The 21,074-nt window shown below is 40.0% G+C and overlaps 1 protein-coding gene across 2 annotated transcripts in view; it reads right to left on the reverse strand.

Moving 5' to 3' along the window:
• LOC124408802 overlaps positions 1-20,388 on the reverse strand; it is a 223,947-nt gene extending 203,559 nt beyond the window's left edge. For both annotated transcript variants that reach the window (XM_046886005.1, XM_046886006.1), the window contains exons 1-2: positions 19,571-20,388; positions 1,120-1,308 (exon numbers count right to left, since the gene is read on the reverse strand). In XM_046886005.1, the coding sequence (XP_046741961.1) occupies positions 1,120-1,308; positions 19,571-20,374 (993 nt within the window). In that variant the 5' untranslated portion in view covers positions 20,375-20,388. The remainder of the gene's footprint in view (positions 1-1,119; positions 1,309-19,570) is intronic.
• Positions 20,389-21,074: the final 686 nt, after the last annotated feature.

A 21,074-nucleotide genomic window follows, 5' to 3' on the forward strand; every position in this document is an offset into this window, starting at 1 on the left:
CCAATTTCCATGTTTCGAATTTATTTTTTCAGTTCATTTAATGAAACGCGTATGGACTTTTGCGGTAAACTCATTATCACCAGACGTATTATGATTTTACAATAAAATATCTATGCAAAGAGTAAGAGAAGTATACGAAAGTCGAAGATTTTTGGTCGATGCATTAATTACCGGAATGAAAAACAAAAGCTTGAAGAGATTTTTTTTTTTTGCCGAATTACAATTTCGAAGGTCAATTTAAATTTAAGTCACGAACGCTCGTTAATGTTCACAAATTTTCAAGATTTGTTCGTCGTCATCCGCGGGCTGCGACTTAATATTCGTACCGATATCGCGGCTGAAGATTTCTCTCCTCAGATACATTCCCTGCGGTTGAAAGGAATTACAGTTAGAATACATGAAAGAATCTCTCCTAGATCGGAGAGGTAATTCATCACGAGATGTCGCCCGCCCGGTGCCGCACATATCAGCCTGCGGGAGTCTCAAGACATAAGCAGATACACGTTGGTATACCATGCGTTTCGTGTCTCCGGACAAGCAGGCTACACGACGATGCATCCGCGTACAATAGAGTCTCGTGAACATTGATTGAATAACATGGTCACTGCTCCCGCATCTTCGCACAGACTGACACCATGGAAAGTGTCCATTTTGTATTCACTCACATGTCGCCAAGGATCGACTTATCTCCATGGGGTGATACGTGGTCAGTCACTTTACAAATTTGTATAAAGATGACATTTTGATGTCCGAAAGACAATCGATCAATGTTGTTTAATAACAACACAAGTTAACTTTTTGGATCATAAAAATCCTGTTGTTATTTTATTATTACTACACACGAACATATTGCTCACGACCTTATAATTCGACACGACATTATTTGCCACAAGTATTATTCGAAAGGACTTATTGTACACGGTTGTTATTTATTCACGGTTACTTTTAAACTTTGGTCGGGATTTTGTTTAAGAAGTACGTATCCCACGTCAGTCATCCCCTTTGAAATATGTGTGTATGTGAATATGGGAGTATAATACTTAAAAGCAGAGAATATTGCCTGAAACGTTTAAACCTGAAACGTATCACGTCCACAAAATAGTATTTGTTTCAACTAACCGTGCAAATAGTCGGTGTTTGACCATGGATCTTGCTGCCATCCAGTGGAAGATCTTGAACTTTTGTGATGTCGGGATGAATTCTTGGTGTCAATGAAGAAGTAATCGGACGATTCGCTGAACTAGAAACGTGAGTAGTGACGGGTGTAGAAACGGGAGGTAAATCCGGCCGAAAGAACCACGTTGGCCACTGGAAAACAAGTGATAAAAATTTACAACAACCGAAATTCAAAATGGTTTCGAAGTTAATATCATTACTTTTGGCACAATTTCAAAATTGAGTGTGACAAAGATCCAATACTTGCAGCTGTGATTTCAGTCCTGACAAATGATCTAAACTAGATTCAATAACTTGTCCAACCTTTGAGTCAAGTTCCAACGAACACAACAAAGTGTAAAAACAATTATATGTACTATATATGCAATATATTGTTGTAAAATATGTTTTATTTAATTTCAGCAACGAATTCCATGGTCACTTTCGAGGTTGATAAAAGTTCCTGTGACTACCTTTATTTTTGGACGTTCATACCGACTAGACACCGTAATTCTACATCGGATGTGTTCTTTCTTTGCCCGGGACCCTAAAGAGTCAGTGTGCACTCTGGCTACACGATTTCCCTCTCTTTTTCCTTTTCGACCTTCGTCGCTAAAAGGCGAGCCCATCCCTCTTCATCCCGGAGTTAACTAAGTAAGGGGCAAAGTTGTGGTGAACATTAGTGTCACTGTGGTATAATACGAGTCCTCATATAAGATAGATGATTTAATCCCTGACCGTGGTCAAAGCGTGCAGCTCGACATCAGCGATCTGTGTGGTCCTCTCTGAGCACGAATCCATTGTGTAATCGTTAATGAAAAGTGGTTTAAGAAGTGAACTGCAGTAGGTGAAAGATGCGCCAGTGTAAATCGAAGGTGAGTGTAAAGTCGAGGCTCGACTATCCTTTTGCTTAAGGAGTCTTTGATAAGGAAAAGGACGATCGTTCCGTCGTCAGACTTACTCTCATCCCCGGGCGAACGGGTATTTCGTCAGCCTCAAAACGGCCACTCAAAGTTTGTAGTATTTAGATATTTCTGACCTCCAGAATCCCAGATCCCGTGCCAGAAGGGGAGAGAGATGGGCTGGGATGGGATGGGATGAGATGGAAGGAGGTGCAATGGTTCCCGGTGGTCTGGTGAGTGTCTCTTGTCGTCGCTTCAGCCTGCAGAAGTAAGCGTTTTCCCACGAGATAATAAACTCCTAAAGCCGTGAGTTATGCTACTTTAGCCAGCTCCGAAGATTTAACAATTTCTGGAATATGGTTGGCAGCTTCTCGCGCCGTAGAATCTGAATAACAGATCTCAGTCGTTCGTATATAATTCTGTCATCCAGGAAAGTAGGCAAATATTATGTTGCGAGTAAAGTGCACGAGGACGTGTGTACATCCACGGAAACCAGATTGGCGTAAAAAGTATTCATTTATGACAATATATTGTTCCGACACGAGTCCGCTGTTTTTCCATTCATCAGGTCCCTCTTTTAAGACGATGATCATTGATTTTAGAGATCGTTTCGAGAAAAAGGAAAAAGAGTATTAAAATATGTGACTATGTAAATTACAGCGGTATGATTTGAGTTAAAAAAACTTTCTGGACTAGGATCTGCCTGTTTCATATTTGCATAAGTCACGCAATACGCAGCTACTGTATACGGCTTAGTTTTATGGTTTAACGAAACACGTTCGTAAATTCGTAAAACTTGATCGATCGGTTTGTTTTTTCTAATGCCAACGGCCGGTAGAACACACTTATATATTTGATTGCACAATCAAGTAAACTCCGTCTTACGATCCAGCAGAGTGCCTTCCTCTCATCCTCTCGAATTCCATATCATATTATAGCGCAACTCAATTCGTTCGTTAATTATCACAAGCAAGGAAAAGAATATTTAATATTTTCCACTCTACACGTATTGTCTTGATTTCAGAAGCCTCTTACCACTGAAACTTAGGCTTAATTTGATTCCTCGTGGTTTTTCGTCTTGCCCTGTAATAAGCTTTTGGTTCACAATGGGCGAAGTCCTTGATTGAAATGCATTTAAATCGTTGTTGCTCGCCTCTAGAGCGAGAGATAACTTTCATTCTAAGAAATAATTGATTTAACTTTAGTGAAAAAAAATTGCAAATCAACCGAGTTTAAGATTTGCAATTTTCTTCTTCAACTCGAGACCATCGCACGAGAGTTGTATAATGATAACCAACGCTCGACTTGGCGAAGCAAGTGATAGTTCCATCGTCATCACGCAACCCGTATCAATCCCTGCAGGCACGTGCGACACGCAACACGCAACACGCGACAGGCGACACGCCATGTGACGCCCACTTGGAGGCGCGTGATTACTGGTGACAAAACGGCCAGGGCCGAAGCCACGGTGGAAAAAGGAAAAACTTGTGGCCGGAACGAGTGGCTGACTCGCGTTGTCGAGAACTCAATGCGAGCAGCTTATATTCGAGATACATAACATGTGACGGATGTCAGGCCCCTGACGTGCGACCATTCACCCTGTAAGAATGGTTAATAATAATAAGAACCGCTTCCAAAAGAGAGTTTCGGTGCAAAGAGGGTGATATTATTCCGAGCTATGTAGCCTGTAATCTCGAGGGTGTCATCTGCTGTTTGTGTTACGCCCGTTTCCGGTCCGCGAGAGACACCGTGGAGACACGCGACTTCCCGACCTCGGATCTTTTCCCATGCTTCCGAATTTCGATTCATATTCTCGAGACAATTTGGTGTTGAAATTGGCCGGTGAGAGCTGGCACGAAGAAATTTTTGTGGTCAACTCGAAAATCGAGCACCAGATAGTGTTAAAAATTGACGCCAAATGATAGTCTATAAAAATACAGACCGAAATGTTTCTCACAGTGTAGATTTTTAGTGCGATTTAGACCTAATTTGAAAATTATATAAGACTAAAAAACAGCATCTCAAAATACGTAAAAATAAATTCACATGCGCGCAATTGTTTCAAGTATTCTTCTTTTATCAAGAAGAAGCGTTAATTTTATTGGTGATTCACCGGACTAGACGAGGCCAGACGGGATGATACTGATAAATAAAAAATGGGGCGAATACCAAAGTATAAAATTTTGTTTTTGTTTGTAGAGAGTCAGAGCAAATCTTAGGAAAAATAAACTTCCAAACCTTTGCTAAAGTTTTATCATACCAGCCGTTATAAAGAAGAGTCAATAAGTTTACACTTCTTCCTGGAAACGTAATTAAATTTACCAAATTTTTGTGACTATTAATAAATAACAAACTAGTAGAATTGGCACATCTTCTTCAACAGCTAAGAGAATTTCAGCTGACACATCTCGCAGTATATAAATGAATGTGTAAAAACGTAACGAGTTACTAATTTCAAATAACAGTGATACTCACAGTTTTCACAATAAAATTAAAGGAGATTTTGAAAAATACGTTTGCCCCTAAGATATCAGAAGTAAGAGCCTGAACGAATCTGTCACCAATTACGAGTACAGGCAAGACGCGACTAGAGTATATCGCAATCTTTGTAACACTTCAAAGCCAGTATATAACCATTCGAGAGTTGGAGTCAGATTTCTTCGAGTGGATCCACGTCAAGTAGTGTCTTCATCTTTCATGCCCACGTGCGGGTGCTTTTCTTAGTGTGTCAAATTCAAACGACTAATAGATATTTTTGGCGCTGTATTAAAATAAGACCTTCAGTCAATCCGTTTCCAATGTAGGTACGTACCTACGTGATGTGAAGGTCTATTGGGTATATAATACTCACATAATACCCGATATCTTTTAAGGTGAGACGACGCGACGCGACGCGACGCGACGCGGTTAATTGCCATTCATTCATTGGCCATATGTTTGACTAGCTGATTGATGTAATGACAGGTTATGAGTAGGTATACGTATACCTACTTGCGGGATGAACGAAACGTGTAATTGATCGATAATCGTCACTCGTCGGCGTATCGGCGGCTCGTTTGTGTATATTGAGGTAACGCGTATTGATAACAAACTAGTTGTTAGCAGGTACATACGTATAGGCTAGCTGCAGGGTTTCGCTGCATAAGTTGTTACAGCCTTCGGTGTAGGTAGGTGCCTACCTTTCTCTTGCCTGGACTCGGGATACCCTGGGAGGAATCGTTCAGGAACGCACCGGTCGCAGAGAAACCGCCAGCTGTGGTGCGTGACGAATAAATTACTCTCTCGCAGGAGTTCTCCGATTAATCTGTTTCCAACGCTCGACGCTTATTACATCGCATGGCAGCGACCTGCAGGAGCTTAGAGACAATACTTTAAATCCAAGAGGTAAAGAAAGAGAATTGCAGGTAGTGGATATATACAACTGCCTGAAAATAATTCCAATCCTAACATACTTTTTCAATCAAACAAGATCTCCTCTCGTACAGTATAGCTTCGAAAACAGACGACATCATCTTTAGTGATAAGATTGCCAATAAATGGGATACGAAAAAACATGAAACTGCACTGAGAGAACAGAATTACTTTGTATAATAGAATTGTGTATAGTTGCAATGTCTTCATTATATATAATCGCATGAATCACTATATCGCTTCGAACTATGTGTTGAGTAGTTGCACGATTTTAGTGATACAGAACTTTCGGATAAAGTTCATGGAACAGGAGTCTAGCCATGAACTGATCTGACAGTGGCGATTATTATACATACCCACAAAATACGGGGTTTGCCGTACAGAGGGGTAAACCCTGCTCTCAAAGTCGAGTGTACATCCTGGTCAAAAGTCTTTTGAATTCACTTGAACTTCTCATGGAATCATCCGAGGTGAAGTGGTCACTTGAAATATCACAATGTCACTCAAGATCCCGCGAAGCGATGCTATAAGTTATGCAAAGTCATCTTAGGTGTCACGTTAGCTCTCGAAGTTGTACCCTAAGAATTATAAGGAATTGTTGATTCAACTGAATGTATTTTGTCAAGGCGAATCTTTTCCAACCGATGTTATCGTTTTCACTTTAAACGCAATTCTGTCAAGTAAATAAACATAATGATTCGTAACTTGAAAAAAAAAAACAATAAAATCAACGCAATTCATAAAAATCTAAGAAACTGCAATGCAGCGTTAGTTAGGTAGTTGAAGTTGTACGATATCAATTTGCGGTTACTTACGCAGTATGTATAAACGTGGCAAAGAAATATAGATAATATATAGAAATATAGGAGAGAATTGAGGCAGCTTGTAATGGATGCTAGACAGAGATTCACGCGGTTGTAATACGACACTACCGTATATAGTACAGGGGGATTGTGAAAGGAAACCTTTTGGGCATCCGGAGAGATGGAGGAGCCAAGGCCAAGCAGGTCGAGCAACCCTTGCTCGAGGGTAGAGAGAGCGAGAGAGCGAGAGACAAGCTGCAAGAGTCTTTGCGAGAGTATGAGAGGAGAGCCGGTGCGGAAAGGTGAGGGGAGCTGGGAAAGGGTATCTGTTGTCATGGTCCCTCATGCTCCATTATTGATTAAAGATGGCTGACTAGCAGGCCGTGACGCCATTTTAATATGCGCAATTACAATGTGTACCCAAAGCCTCGATCCCCGGCAAGAGTCAACCCCTGTGCCCGCCGGTCACCCCCTTACGTTGTTAGAGATCGACGGGTTTCTTTGTTTGCTGAAAAGCGTGCGGCGGGGTGGAGGAGGGGGAGCAGCGTAATTGAGGAGTTAATTAGGACGCGTCCATGGAGAGATTTAATTGAGTTGATTCCTTCTCTTCCACAGACTGGGATCCAGCGTGAGCCAGACTTTCAACAGGTTGTTTTCTTCTTTAAATTGGAATAAACATTATCACGGCTGACGGAACAAGACTTGCGGATTCCGTATATACCTACGGCAAGGAACTTGATTCGACGAAAAAAGACGAAATTGAAAATAATTTGACTGTAAAAAACGTCGTGTCAGGTAATCATTACAGATCAGTCAAATAACTTAAAATTTTGTACCAACTGGTTCTTCGCGTTACGGCCCTAAAATATATCTCACCGTAGGGTGAAGACTCTTATCGAAAGGTTGAAAAGTTATGCTATCATAAATTTCGGAGACCTCTCGTAATAATTGAATATGAGAACAAGAAATCAACTGATTTGTTTATTGGAGCATTTGTACTCTCAGGACAGGCGAAATCAAAACCTTGTCAAACTGACTGCTCTATGGACTGCAATTTGGCGGTTTATACCCCTTTCGTCTCTTCCCTCGCCTATGTATTCAACCCCTAATATAACCACGTCCCTAACAAGATACAGGGACGGGCGTTTTATACATTATACATATGTAGCATCGCGTTGCGTACATAATTCCATTAGACACAACTCATGGCAGCTTGTTAGCGCCGTCAACGGTTACAATAGCGTCACGACGCTTGATACCTGATAACGTCCGTGGGCGTCGCCGCGGACAATGCCAATATTTTAGCCGCGTTAAGGCCTGCCACAATGGACGTAACAGGAGAATTTAACTCACCTTGCTTCGCGTGTGGTCTCCAATAATGTGGGATGTATGGATACACGTATGTGTATGTATAATGCGTATGCGTTAATACTCCGTTGGTCTTAAAATCTATAATTTGTCCGTTCAATTAACTTAGTCGAAGTATTCTGCGCGCATGTTGGATCATCCGATATATTTTTATCCGCCGTATACATGGCATATAGTTATTTCATCATGACGCATGTTTTTTAATAAGCTAACGGTTATTCTATAAATAACTGTACGTCAAAGTACCCAGCCGCATCCACCCGCCAGAAACGAAATTCTCTCTGCGATCGTTGTGCATAAAACAGACTCTAAGTAGACCGAACGGGTTGGTTTTTCATTTTCGTTAAATTACGGAGGACATGCGAAAAACTTCGTTACTCTCACGGAAATGGATTTCCACGAGAATCCATATCGCTGAAGTAAGCCAAATACAAGTCATTCGTTACATATCATGGTGCGACAAACGTAGTTGTCTATCCAGGTCTGATCAGCTTTGGATGAAGACATTGTTAAATGTGAAACGAATTATATATGAGGAGGTTTTGCGTTAAGATCGTTACAACACAGAGTCACCGAAACCCAAAACATTTTGCATAGACAGAGAAGTTGGTTTGTTAAATAATAGTGTAACTTTGGCTTGCACTTTACATTTATATGGCATGTGTTGAGATATTAGGGTTAGTAGGTGCGGCCACTAACAATAAACGCCGCAAATAGCCACGCTCAATACTGTCGCAACAAAGGGAATGCCAATACCCTTAGGTATAACTGAAAGTTATGACATTTACGTGGAAAGGAAGTTTCGATGAGTTGGACGCATCATCGTGCAAATTGTGCCGTTTCCTACTCAATTAAGGTCCAAATGCAATTACAAGAAATTTATTTTCAGAATTTCCTGAATAAGTGTTTTTCTAGTGTGCAATTCACTTCGAAGCGATGAACTGAGGTGTAAAAAACTACCAAAAACAAAACCCCGCCGACATTATACGATGCAGATTACTAGAAAGCTATTTGTCATTTGCTCTCAATGCAATCTGTCATTAACATGAACTTCTGTTTGGCAATAATCTACCTTCAGCTACTCGAAAAATCCAGATGATCAATTTCAATCATTCACTTAGTAAAGATCAGAATTTTTCTCGATATTAAGTAAAGATAGATATAATGAGTGTAGACGTACTTATAGAGGTGTTGATACTGTGTTCTATCAGCACAAGTTTGTTGTTAGATTTACAAACTTTCACTCAGACCCTCACAAACACCTGAGAAAGATCGGCTTATATAATACGTGCATGTATGTAAATACCTATTATCACGAACATAGAAAAGATAGAATATTGTGTAGAAATTGCCCGTGATGAGCGATCATTGCAATGGAAATGGGAAGAATAAGTGCTATTGGCACCATGCAAGTATACATATATAGTATCAGTCACATCGGTCGTTCATTTCGTGTCACAAACTTAGTCCCGACCTGGAACAATTCTATTCTGTAGCCTGTTTGACGGCCTGTCTATGTTGTATAAATACCAATTGACTTTCTCATATTTAAGTTGAGACAGTTTTACTTATCGTTAGCCAATCCAGGCAACAAAGCCTGACAATACAATTTATTAAACGCTTCCAGTAGCGGGAGAACTTTAATCCACTGTACGGTTATGAGGTCAAATATACTCGTTTAAATTATTCAAACTTGGAATTTCTGTCTATCAATTAACTACGTTTTTTCTTTCAAGTGGCATTTTGATGTTAAAAAACACGCCTACACTCCCCACTTAAGAATCATTGGTATCGAGTGGTTATACTAACGATTAGATACATAAACGTAACTGCGTGTAAACGAGATGATGTACAGACCTGCAAACCAGGAGCAGATTGTTTTATTCAGAAATAGGATGCTTAGACACAGGATGTTTCACAAATCCGGGAATCCTCGAACTGCATTACACGTTTACCTAACCATGACGGACAATTGAAACTCAGGATTATCGTCCCATAATAAGCTCTAAATGTGTTCTCCATGAAAGTCTGGTACTAAACCTGACAATGAATAAGTGAATCGGTATCAACCGTGTTCGTGGAACGGAATTTGGTCGGTTATATACCTGCAAGAACATAAAATCAAGTTAAAGTCCTAGAGGACCAACGGGATTTAGAAATTAATAGTGTCCACGCGAAAGTATTCCCTGCACGAGATGTCGGTGCAGCAACAACTGACGACGATGAAGAGTGGAGAAGCCGAAAGGATGCGCGTTGGTATCGGTCGCGCGGTTTCTTGTTTGGGCATCGAAGGCGTGTAAAGGAATGATGCAGGACCACGAAGCGGCCCGTCTCAAAGGTTCGACTCAAAGCAGTGCTCCGCCATTGCGGGACGCGCCGGGGGCGCAACGGCATGATACATCGTTACACGGTGTTCCTCCCTTTATCCTGCATAGAATCCCATACGGATCCCCAACCGGATGATCCCTGTACACCCACCAATACCGCATCGACAAGGATGGGGATTTGAATGGGGCGCCGCGTGACCCGACAAGTTCCACTTGCGAAGTATATCGGAGTACTTTTCACCTTCCGTATCTGTGTTAAATGTTTCATTTCTCCCTTTCGATTTTATAACTTTTTTCCACCAACAATATAAGTCCTTAAACGATCAGATGTACGTGTGATTCACGTGCAACAACAATTCAACGTCTCGTCGAACACTCTCACGAAAATCCCTTCACATATTCAAGGTCTTCGAGTTCTGATGTACCTATATATATATATATATATACATATATAATAATGTACGCTACTGGCGCGGTGCGTAAATCGCGGCTAATCACATTCGCAACGTCACGAGGCCGTAGCGACAAGTCCGGACAACACGGGTTGAGATCAGAGACGGACCGCGCGTCATACAATTTTATGGAGGCATCAATTACTTTAATATTCATGGTCGTAATATCGGCGGTGTTCCGTGGGTCGGTAGGTGTCAGCGCTCGTAAAGCTGCGCACGCCGAGGCAACACTGTTTTCTGCTTTGTATATAACGTAATCATATACGCCTAGAGCGCATTTGAGAAAACATGGATATGATAGGATAGGATACCTATGATAGGACGAGATGGGATGGGATGGGATGGGATGGAATGGGATGGGATAAGATAGGAGATAGCTCGACTGAACTCGCGAGAGCTGAGTCTAGTCCTCCGTTCTTATAATGTTATACGCGCTCTGGGCCGACTGCCTGGATTATAATAATGTTTACTATGCGACTATGAGTTACTTGTTTAATGGGCCCATAAACAATGACCGGATCGTGTACTGTGGCCCTGCCGCCAAGCCAACCACCATCTGGTCGTTAGACTAGGTTGCACAGCCATTCCAAATACAAGATATGATTAGTTTGAGAACACTCTGGTGTGATCGAAGCTAGCTTCTATGTAGATTGCACATACGTAGGTGCATACACACCTGTGTATTGACCGATTTGTTGTATACCTACTCTATACAAGGTGGCGAATTTTGAACGGTCATTTTGGCAAACGCGTACAAAGAAACATGCTTTATGAGACTAACAATAATAGTATAACACAAGATGGCGTATGTTAAAAAAATCTTTCATTAACCTCACTTTTTTCAACGGAGAAACATTTTTTCCTTCCTCTTGTCTTTGGCAAAGTAATATCACGCTACAAAAAATATCCAAAACTATCCTTGCTGAGGATGCATTTAGTTGATTATTTACGAACGTTTTTCATCATCCTAAACTCTGCATAATTTTTTATAATAACGCATTCAACCGGTTTGTTGAATGTGAGTACCCTGTAGTATATTACATTATAGATCACCCTGTACCTACTCATTCCGTATACGTGTATTGACAATACCTGAATGAGGATAAATGTGCGTGCCCGTTATAGCCCTACGTACCAATACTTGATCGAGAAAAAAGAGAACCGTAGAGTGGCGGCAGCGAGGGAGAAAGGGGGGGAGGAGGATGCCCGCCGCATGCAGGGTAGTTTGGTACGGTGTATGCTGGCGCGAGATCGGGATCAGGATCGGGATCGGGATCGAGAACGGGAACGGGGATCACCGATTAGATAAATCAGTATGAAATAGAGTGATATACCTACTAATTTCAATTTTCAAAGTGAATACCGCGATACTTGCTCGTGAACTATTAGAGTTGGGTTAGGTTGAAAATTATTACATCGATGTGTGCCTGGCCGGTCAGTTGTATGACCCTCGATCCGTATTCTGATCGTAATTATACGAAAGAACATTATTGTACCGTGGGATACTATGTTTTACTGTATACTATATGTAGGTATATACATAGCTACATACTACAGTAGGTACTACGAGTCAGAACCAAGTGGCTGTACATCTGATTCTCCACGAAATTCTACGCGATTCTTCATGTATTTGTAAGGTTTTTACTTGAATATGTAAGAACAGTGTAATTTCAATTAACCGAGGCTTCTGCAAAATGTTTTTTTTTTTTTTTTTTTTTCTTTTTGTTTCGTTTACTTCTGAAAATCCATTTTAAAACTAAATAGATCGACTGCGTGCATACTAAAGGGATCTGCCGTAGGTACACGTAAAAAAGTGCATTCAGACAGACACTCGAAGATTTTACTTTGCAAAGTACAATATTTCACAACTACAGTGTACTCAGTCTTCTGAAATTCAGAAAAATCGTAACATTTTTATAAATCTCGTAATTGAAAATAATTCTACTACGTATAAAAATTGATGATAAAATTCTTCTCTTTATCGTGGTGCAAGCGTCAAACTTTCAACATATGAATACATGATGAATGTTTGGCTTTCTCTGATAGATCCAGAAGTAAGTTTCGGTGTACAATGTGAATCATGGACGCATCAGATACTAACAAACGAATGCAGGCTGTCGAATCGGTCAGAATCCACCTCCGTAGGTGTACGTAGGACGAACATAGAGACACATATTCAATGTCTTGAGTGACCGCCTTGTTGAAAATTTTCTATTTTAAACTCAAAAAAATTACGTAAGGAACTGTTGATTTTAATCGTTTATCAGTAAAAGAAGTCGCATTGATTTTTGTTTTTGTTTTTATAGATGATATGCTTTGACTTGCCATTCAAAAACAGAACCACATTAAGTTCTCATGAATCTTAAGTGAGTACGAAAAATCCGTGAAAAATAGTAAACGACTCACCACCACATAATCCAAAAATTTTTCGGTGATACACATGATAACTGAATTCGTTACTGTTTATTGGATTAATTTTAAAGTATCCTAATAATCACTGCAAAAAGCAACGCAATTCCTTATTGTACGTTTTTGTACTTACTCCTTAATAATTTTGGGGTTGAAATCGCGGATTTTGAATACTTGAAAATTGCACTAGTCACTCAACGTGACGGATTGTATATTGGTGAAACGTCAAAATAAGGACGAAAAACTGGGCCAAGTATGTATATATATATATGAATAAATTCTGTGCGGTTAGGTTTGTGGTTTCGATGCTTGCGCGCACGCGCCATCGTTTCTCTCTTGACTGTCTGCCCAGCCGCGGCGCTACGCAACGCGATGAACTATTTGACCAATAATTATTTCATCCCACCTCTATCCTGGCAGAAGCCCTCAAAGGTAACTTCCAAAAATAACTATAATCAAACTAATTACTTCTAAAATTAAGAATCTACTGACTGCCTCAATAAAGAGCTCAAAGAATATTAAAACAATGCTCTTATCAATAATTAATTTGAAATTTTGTCGAAAAAAGGGGATCATTTAATGCGAATCGTCATGTCAAATGGAGGGGAGGGGTTTCAAAATCTCTAAATTTTTGCGTAACGTAATTTATGGAAATCCCCCAACGTGCAGCAATTATTGTAAATAACAATCCTTACAATAAGAACAATTATCAAACGACCGAATAGGGATACTTTACATTCTAGGCTTTAGGGGCTGTCCGTGAACTTATATCTAGTTCTATTTTGGACACTTTTAATCCCCCCCCCCCCCCGCCCCTGTTCGTAAAAAATTTTTAGTATACATTAAAAAATTGATACATAAGTAGTTTTATTTGAAATTTTTTTTTGTTATTCTCAGACTACCGAAAGAATACATAACAAGACTAGCCACGCAGGTAAATCATTATTATTTTTGTTCAAATTTTTCTCACGTCACCCCATAAGAATATTAGTTTTCCTGTTCTTACTAATTGTACTTACTAATTACAGTCAACACGTAGGTGGTGTCCATAAATTACAAGTCGGTATTGGAATTTTTGATACGAAAAGTTTCTCTGTTTATGTATATCTCTAAATATCGAAGTTCACGTATCTCAAACGCAAAAAAGGACTCGACAACCTTATTCTATATATACGCAATTTTGAACAAGAACACTCCAAAGCATTTTCCTTTGACGCAGAAATAAAGAAATGGCACGGATTCTATATGAAATTGCAATAGTAAATTTATCTTTACGAAAAAAGATAATTGTAATGAAACTGAATCATTATTTGTAATTCGACCAAAATTTACAGTTACACCACAAAAATTTTTAGTAACTATGACAAATGAAATTTTTCTCAATTTTCTTTTAGCTGTAAAGTCCCCATGCCATGATCTACGCATCATTGAACACACAATCAAAATCAGTTTAGCATGACAGAATTTTTGCTCTCGATGACTGTTGCGCCTTCTCGAGTCGTCTAAGATTCTTGGCCGCATGCCGCGTGAAGAAATTGCATAAAATCATGTGCCGATGCATGCTGGAACGTATAAAATGACTAAAAATACACCGAAAAGCCATAACGCCACGTCCCCTCTCTCGTATAACCCGCCACTGCACCTGGCGCTACGCCCGTGTGCTGCAACTGCAGCAACAAGCTTGTTGTCTCCGTTGTTCTCAATTCTCTCGCTGCGTTATTCCTACCTGCGACCGCCTGGCCGTAACACATGGCGTTTTCGGCATGTGCTTACGAGGCAGGCCGTTTGAGCCGAGAATCTTCGGCTCCGATGCACCGTGGAAGAACTGCATAGGAGGTGGATGGATGGATACAAAGCCTTTCATAAGAGGCACCGCGCGAGCCCCAAACTCGGCGTGTATAAGCAATAGACACGCTCGAATTGTGTAAACAGTAAACTGAATATCCTATAAGTCTGTTGGTCTAATAGAAAACAGTGCTGTTTACTTCCTCTGACGTTTTGTACTCTAATTGGATGGGAAAAGTTGATCTGTTAGGCTCTTTGTCGTCTGCATCACTTAATTATTGAAAATCGGATTTGTTTGAAATCTGATGAGTTAATTATAAGGTAAAATTTTTTTAATAATTTCATTATAAGTAATCGAAATTTTGATTAATATTTTTATGTTTAATGCCAATATGAGGTAAGAATTGTTACAGATTATGTGTATAACTGCAGTATCAAACGCTTCGAACTTACTCTCACAATAAAGTTTACCGTATCATGGTTATATTGCGGTGATAATAATTTATGCTACCAAGTCGCTAACCAAGTTCGTTAATCAGCCAGTCAGTCTCAAGTTCAGCTATTACACGACCCGCTTATAGATCTAATATGCACTATAGGTATAACGTGAGTTAATAGAGAAACCTCGTATAAAACACAAAGTTGTTCGAGGCTCACACATAAGTTAGCTATATCCATATCCTAATAAACCGCACGATCAACACGTATGGGGTGTCGTAAAATCGTTTGAAATCAAGTAGCCTGTGATATTATAAATTCAGAAGTGCCTAAGGATTTAAATATAGATATTGCATTGTGTTAAGAGAATTTATACTTCGAATATGAATATCAAATCAACCGTTTCCATTTTCCGGTAGGTATTTTGTTGTTTTATGAATTTCTATTTCATTTTGTTAAAAATAATTAATAATACCTCGATATATCACGGATAAAGACTATCCTAGAAATTTGTCAAGTTATCTAAATAGATGTCTTCGTTTCTACGCAATGATTTTTCATCTGGGGTCTCCGGTGACCCCGGTGTGACTCCACTTTTATACATAAGAGGTGTCTAGCGTAAGAGTCAAGACTCACGAAGATTATAGAACGTGATCTACATTCTCGGAATCATCCGACGGTAAATCCAAACTACGATTGCAGTTCTTACCGACGTAACAAATGCAAACAAAGTGCAGAACGACTCATTAGAAAATATCAGTATTGATAACAGTTGCACACGTATATACATTCTATATCTATACCAGACGAAGATATCGTTCCGCGGTGAATTGTTTACTGTGTATGTATAGTATATTATACGTATATATGTATATACTATATATGTATGTACCTGGCTTCGTAACACGATAGAGAGAAAATCACAATGGTTTCTATTGACAAGTGATTGATTGTGTCTGCCGGGCACGTTATAAAAGCAGCAGGGCTGTCGGAAGATCGGTGTACATGTATACATGTGTACAAGAAGTGCTGGCAACACAGAAGAGAAGAGTCGTATGACGATTTTCTTAGTTCGTTTTTTCGTTTCTATTCACGTTATTGATTTTCGATTTTATTTTGCTTTTAAATCGATTTTCAGTTCACTGTATGACCTTTTACTTTTCGCAGCACTGATACAAGTACGTCGATACAAAATCAAAAATGTAAAATAGTGAATGAGGCAAAGATAATTCCATGTTGAAATCATAATGTAGCATGTGTGTTAGACGGTCATTCACTAGTTCCCCATTAATTACTGGTATACACAGTTAACCTCTGCATTGCTTGCATGTTGAGAAGCAGCATGAGAGGTTTTGGGAATGAAATCATAGATAAGTGTTTGATTTCCAATGAACCTTGGAACCTTAATTTCAATTCATAACGATTTTCAGAAATTCAATGGATTCCTTTTGCAAACAGTTGACTGACTGACTACAGTATATAGTTCCTTCCTAAGTAAACAGTTTTTTCTTTTCCAGTACGGATGCAGGAAAAACTTGTTCGATTGTAAAAAATGAGAAAGATGAGGTTCGTACCTACAGTCATATAGTATATATACATATATATATACCTATGACATCGGCTAAGCTGTGTACGTTATATACGCTATACACGTGTTATATCACGCACCCTTCGAGAACTGAACTCCTCCGCACGTCAATTTTTTACACGATAGATTATGATCGTTAAGTAAACCGAACGCCACTTACGTTTCACGTGTAATCAAACCCCTGGGCTCCCTCAATAAGGCGTATCTCGATGCTCGCAACACAGTTTCCTCCTCACGAGGTGCGGAGACGCCCGGAGGGGCTGCGCTCGTAATCACTGTAATTTCGACCCCTAGAGAGCCCAGATTTTTTGGCGGTTGATGTACCCACTGCACATATCTCTCGATGACGAAAGCTATCGCGTCGTGTGCGGTTTCACATTTTCTAAGTCACAACCAACAATTATGTGAAAAGCGATCGATATCGCCTTTGTCACCGTGAATTCGAACTCTGTGAATCGGTAATAGAAGCTTTCAAAATTTCCGATGGAATGGCGATCCATTCGCTTCACGTTCCGCATACTTTCAAAAGTTATTTGAGGTCAAACATCAACACAAGACCTCAAATAACTTTTGAAGGAGTAGATTTATCGTAAAATGACAAGAGACCTTTTTTGTAGAACATTCAATTTCCTGCAAAAACATGTTTATGAATTTTCTGTAAGACGCGTCGTTATCTAGTTATTAAAATCGCAAGGAGCAAGAACCATTTTTGCCATGTTATTCTTAACGAAAGTAGAAAATCGCGATGAGGCACTTCTTAGTATTAAAATTAAGAGCTCCCATTTTAACAGGCGCCTTTTTTCGGTATCCTGAACAATATTTTCAGTATATTTTTCAAAAAAAAAAAATAGTCAATTTTTTTTATACAGTCTAATATATATATTTTTCGGATAGTAGCTCGCTAAGGCCTCGCAGTTTAAAATTTTTTTCAACGTTATTACGTCTCCAATGTATACAATTTGAATGCAATGAGCATGCTAGATAAGAAACAGATTTAAGCAGAGTATTTTGAAACCTCTAACAAGATCGTGCTGATTGACACTGTTTTTCGCCGATGTAATCCGTTATCATTCGCATGATAGAGTGAAAATATGTTCCACAGTCTATTGGTTAGAAAACTCGAATTCCAAAATAATATATATATATGGCGAAAATCCTACCTGTTCCATAAATGATGTAGGACGCTACGCGTTGATAGAGAAGACGAGCCCACGTCAGGTGGGCATTATACCTTTACTTCTCACGTGTACCCCGTGAACCTCACCCATGAACGTCGCAGGCGAGGCTCGTGAAAATATAAACTATGGGTTTATAATTGACCGTTTAATTGTCGGCTTGCTTCTTTTGCGGAGCGAGATTTAATATACGCGAGGAGCGCTCTGCCGCTGCAGCAGCAGCGCGGTGGAAGTGCAGGATGAGTGACCGGATGACCGACAGAGAGAGAGAGAGAGAGAGAGAGAGAGAGAGAGAGAAAGAGAGAGAACGAAAGCGATAGCGAGCGCCGTAGGATAAAAAGATCCAGCTGTTTTTATTTTACCTCTCCCTTTCTTTACTTCATTTTTTCGTTGCTTTTCAATGGCGAACGAGCATGTAAGGTTAGATCCAGACGGATCTGTCAGACTTTTACCCGATTCAGAAGCCCTATTTAAGGTATTGACGAATTTATTCTGTAGCACACCCCAAATCAACTACAAATAATTCAAAAACAAATGCCTAATTTTCTTTTCGTAGATTCTTACCTCAACTCTAAGATATTTCGCTTTGTGATCTAAGTTTCTTATGGAAATAACTTTTTTTCTCAGTATATATTTTATTTTGGGAGTAATAATTTTCCAAAAAATTTGCAACTTCGAGGTTTTAGTGATCGTCAAGGTGCTACGATCTGAAAAAAATACACGTCATCATACCAAGCAATCAAGAGGATTGCACTTCTTCTGAATAAAAAAAAAAAAAAAAAAATTTAGATTTCGTCAGTGTGCAATTCGTTGAGATTTCTTGGTATGACGATTTGTATTTTTTCGGATAGTAGCTCGCTAAGGCCTCGCAGTTTAAAATTTTTTTCAACGTTATTACGTCTCCAATGTATACAATTTGAATGCAATGAGCATGCTAGATAAGAAACAGATTTAAGCAGAGTATTTTGAAACCTCTAACAAGATCGTGCTGATTGACACTGTTTTTCGCCGATGTAATCCGTTATCATTCGCATGATAGAGTGAAATATGTTCCACAGTCTATTGGTTAGAAAACTCGAATTCCAAAATTCACTGTTTTTGTTTTCCAAGGTTTCCATTACAGAAGATCAATTCGTCCCTCGTATGTTTTCACAACACAAATCGTGCTGACGAATTGTAAAGTTTGTATGACCTAATAAGCTCGAATGTAAGCTTGTAGTAAGTATATAATATAGTTTGTGTACAGATCGACGAATGAAATATTAAAGCTTGCAGATATTCACAAATGTAAAATCATAAAACGTTTCTCTTTAAAGTATGCAAACGAAACACATATAATAGGAAAAAAATAATTAGAAATTCTAATTTTCAGCATGTAACCCTAACCTAAAATGACAAAATGTAAAGGTTATACGTAACAAGAGTTCTGAACAGTCACCGAATGTATATATAATTCGTCTCCTTCTACCTATATATGCATCGATGAACCTGAACCCACGTAGACGAATTTCTGATAACTAAAACACAAACTAATCCGGTTCTGCTGATCAGATCTTCCACAAACGACTGCAGATTGTAAATAAAACCTCAAGTACTCGCGTAATGTACGTAAGTTATTCTGAAGAGCTCACGAATCATATAACCTCGAAAACACACCTGACCTTGTCACGTAAACATTGCATATTCTGCACGTTTTCCAAATCAAAATTTTGTACTCGATAATCTATGACGATCATGCGTGAATTCTTAGAACTCACCGGCATTGGTGGATGAAGTCCTCGGAGTCCTGTTGGATTGTTCCATTTCCGATGCCTCGGATACTGCGTCCTGTAGTTGTTATTCTGACTATTGTTGTAGGAAAGTGAGTTCGCCGTTGGTGGCGACATCAGCGAAGCGCTTTGAAAGCCAGGATAAGAAACAGGAGGGTTGTTGACTTGGTGATAATTGCTATTGAAACGATGGTGATAACTCTCACTGGACAAGGGTCTGCCCCTAAAGTTAGGATGCTGCTGTTGTTGAGGCGTCGGATTCTGATGCACATTAATCTGCGTAGCTCCGCCGTGAAAATTGTTCATATTTTTGTTAGGCTGCAAGTGTTGACCACGAAAGGGTGAAACTGCAGCGGCGGCAGCGGCGGCCGCGTAAAAGTTCTGGAAGTTAAAATTCGGCATCTTATTGGGTCCGACAACCGGAAACGGACCGTGCTGGTAGCCGGGATGAGTTTGATGATATTGAGGCTTAAGAAAGTCGACGCTATTTATAACTTTGGCGAAGGACGTCGGAGGCGCCGATTCGGCATCGACGACTGTCTTCTGGATCGAGAATTCCGCCGTCGCCTCGCATCCCTCTCTGGCTTCCGCCTTGACGGCAACTTCGACGGGATTTTCAACATCCTCGGCTTCCATTTTCACTTTAACGTCGCTAACTGCACGTGATATATTATTACGAAGAACGTCCCCGCCATCGTCGTTACCCAACGGAACGAAATCATTCCGACTCTTCTTTTCCAGATTAATCGGAACTCCCTGGTTCTCGTAGCTTCCAACGCTGCCTTGTTGCATATTGCACACTCAAATACAACGCACTGGGCTCGATTCAACCATCCAACAACACGACGATCACCGACATTTTCGCACGTATGTTACACCAACTCGCATGGTATATAAAACTCGCGGAAACCGAAGTAAATGCGTCACAAGCAATTAAGTGTCACTCATATCACGCATAAATTATCACCCGATCGTGATTGGAAAAATTTACGTATTTATTTATTTAACATTATCGCGATATCCGCGGTGAATTTTCGTCTCCGAGACGAGGCGAATGGGGGGGCAGGTTGGAGGGGGCAGGTAGCTAGCGGTAGGTGGTAGGGAGAAAGGGCGGCGTGACAGTTTCCCTGTCACGTGTCCCCGACCTTAAGCTCCGCCTACAAGTCCGATTTTCCCTTCGCGCTATCCTCACTCGCGTATCACTTGCCGCAGTGATCGTAGACGGCGACGACGTGCCCCGAAATTCTTGTCCGCTTGATGAAAAAAAGGGGGGGGGGGGGGCGGGGGGGGGGGGGAGGAGGAGGAGGTTAAAATTATTACGACTTAATTTTTGATTCGCGGATTGTTAATACTTCACATAATAAACACACATATATATTATAGAATTTTGAAACATTATCATCACACTGGTATACATCACATATATCTACATGTATGAATCATACGTTAACACACTCGGGGAAGTTGCGAATTGGATTTTATCCGCGTGCTG

This window comes from Diprion similis, chromosome 8 (genome assembly GCF_021155765.1).
Source record: "Diprion similis isolate iyDipSimi1 chromosome 8, iyDipSimi1.1, whole genome shotgun sequence".
NCBI classification, from domain to species: Eukaryota; Metazoa; Arthropoda; class Insecta; order Hymenoptera; family Diprionidae; genus Diprion; species Diprion similis.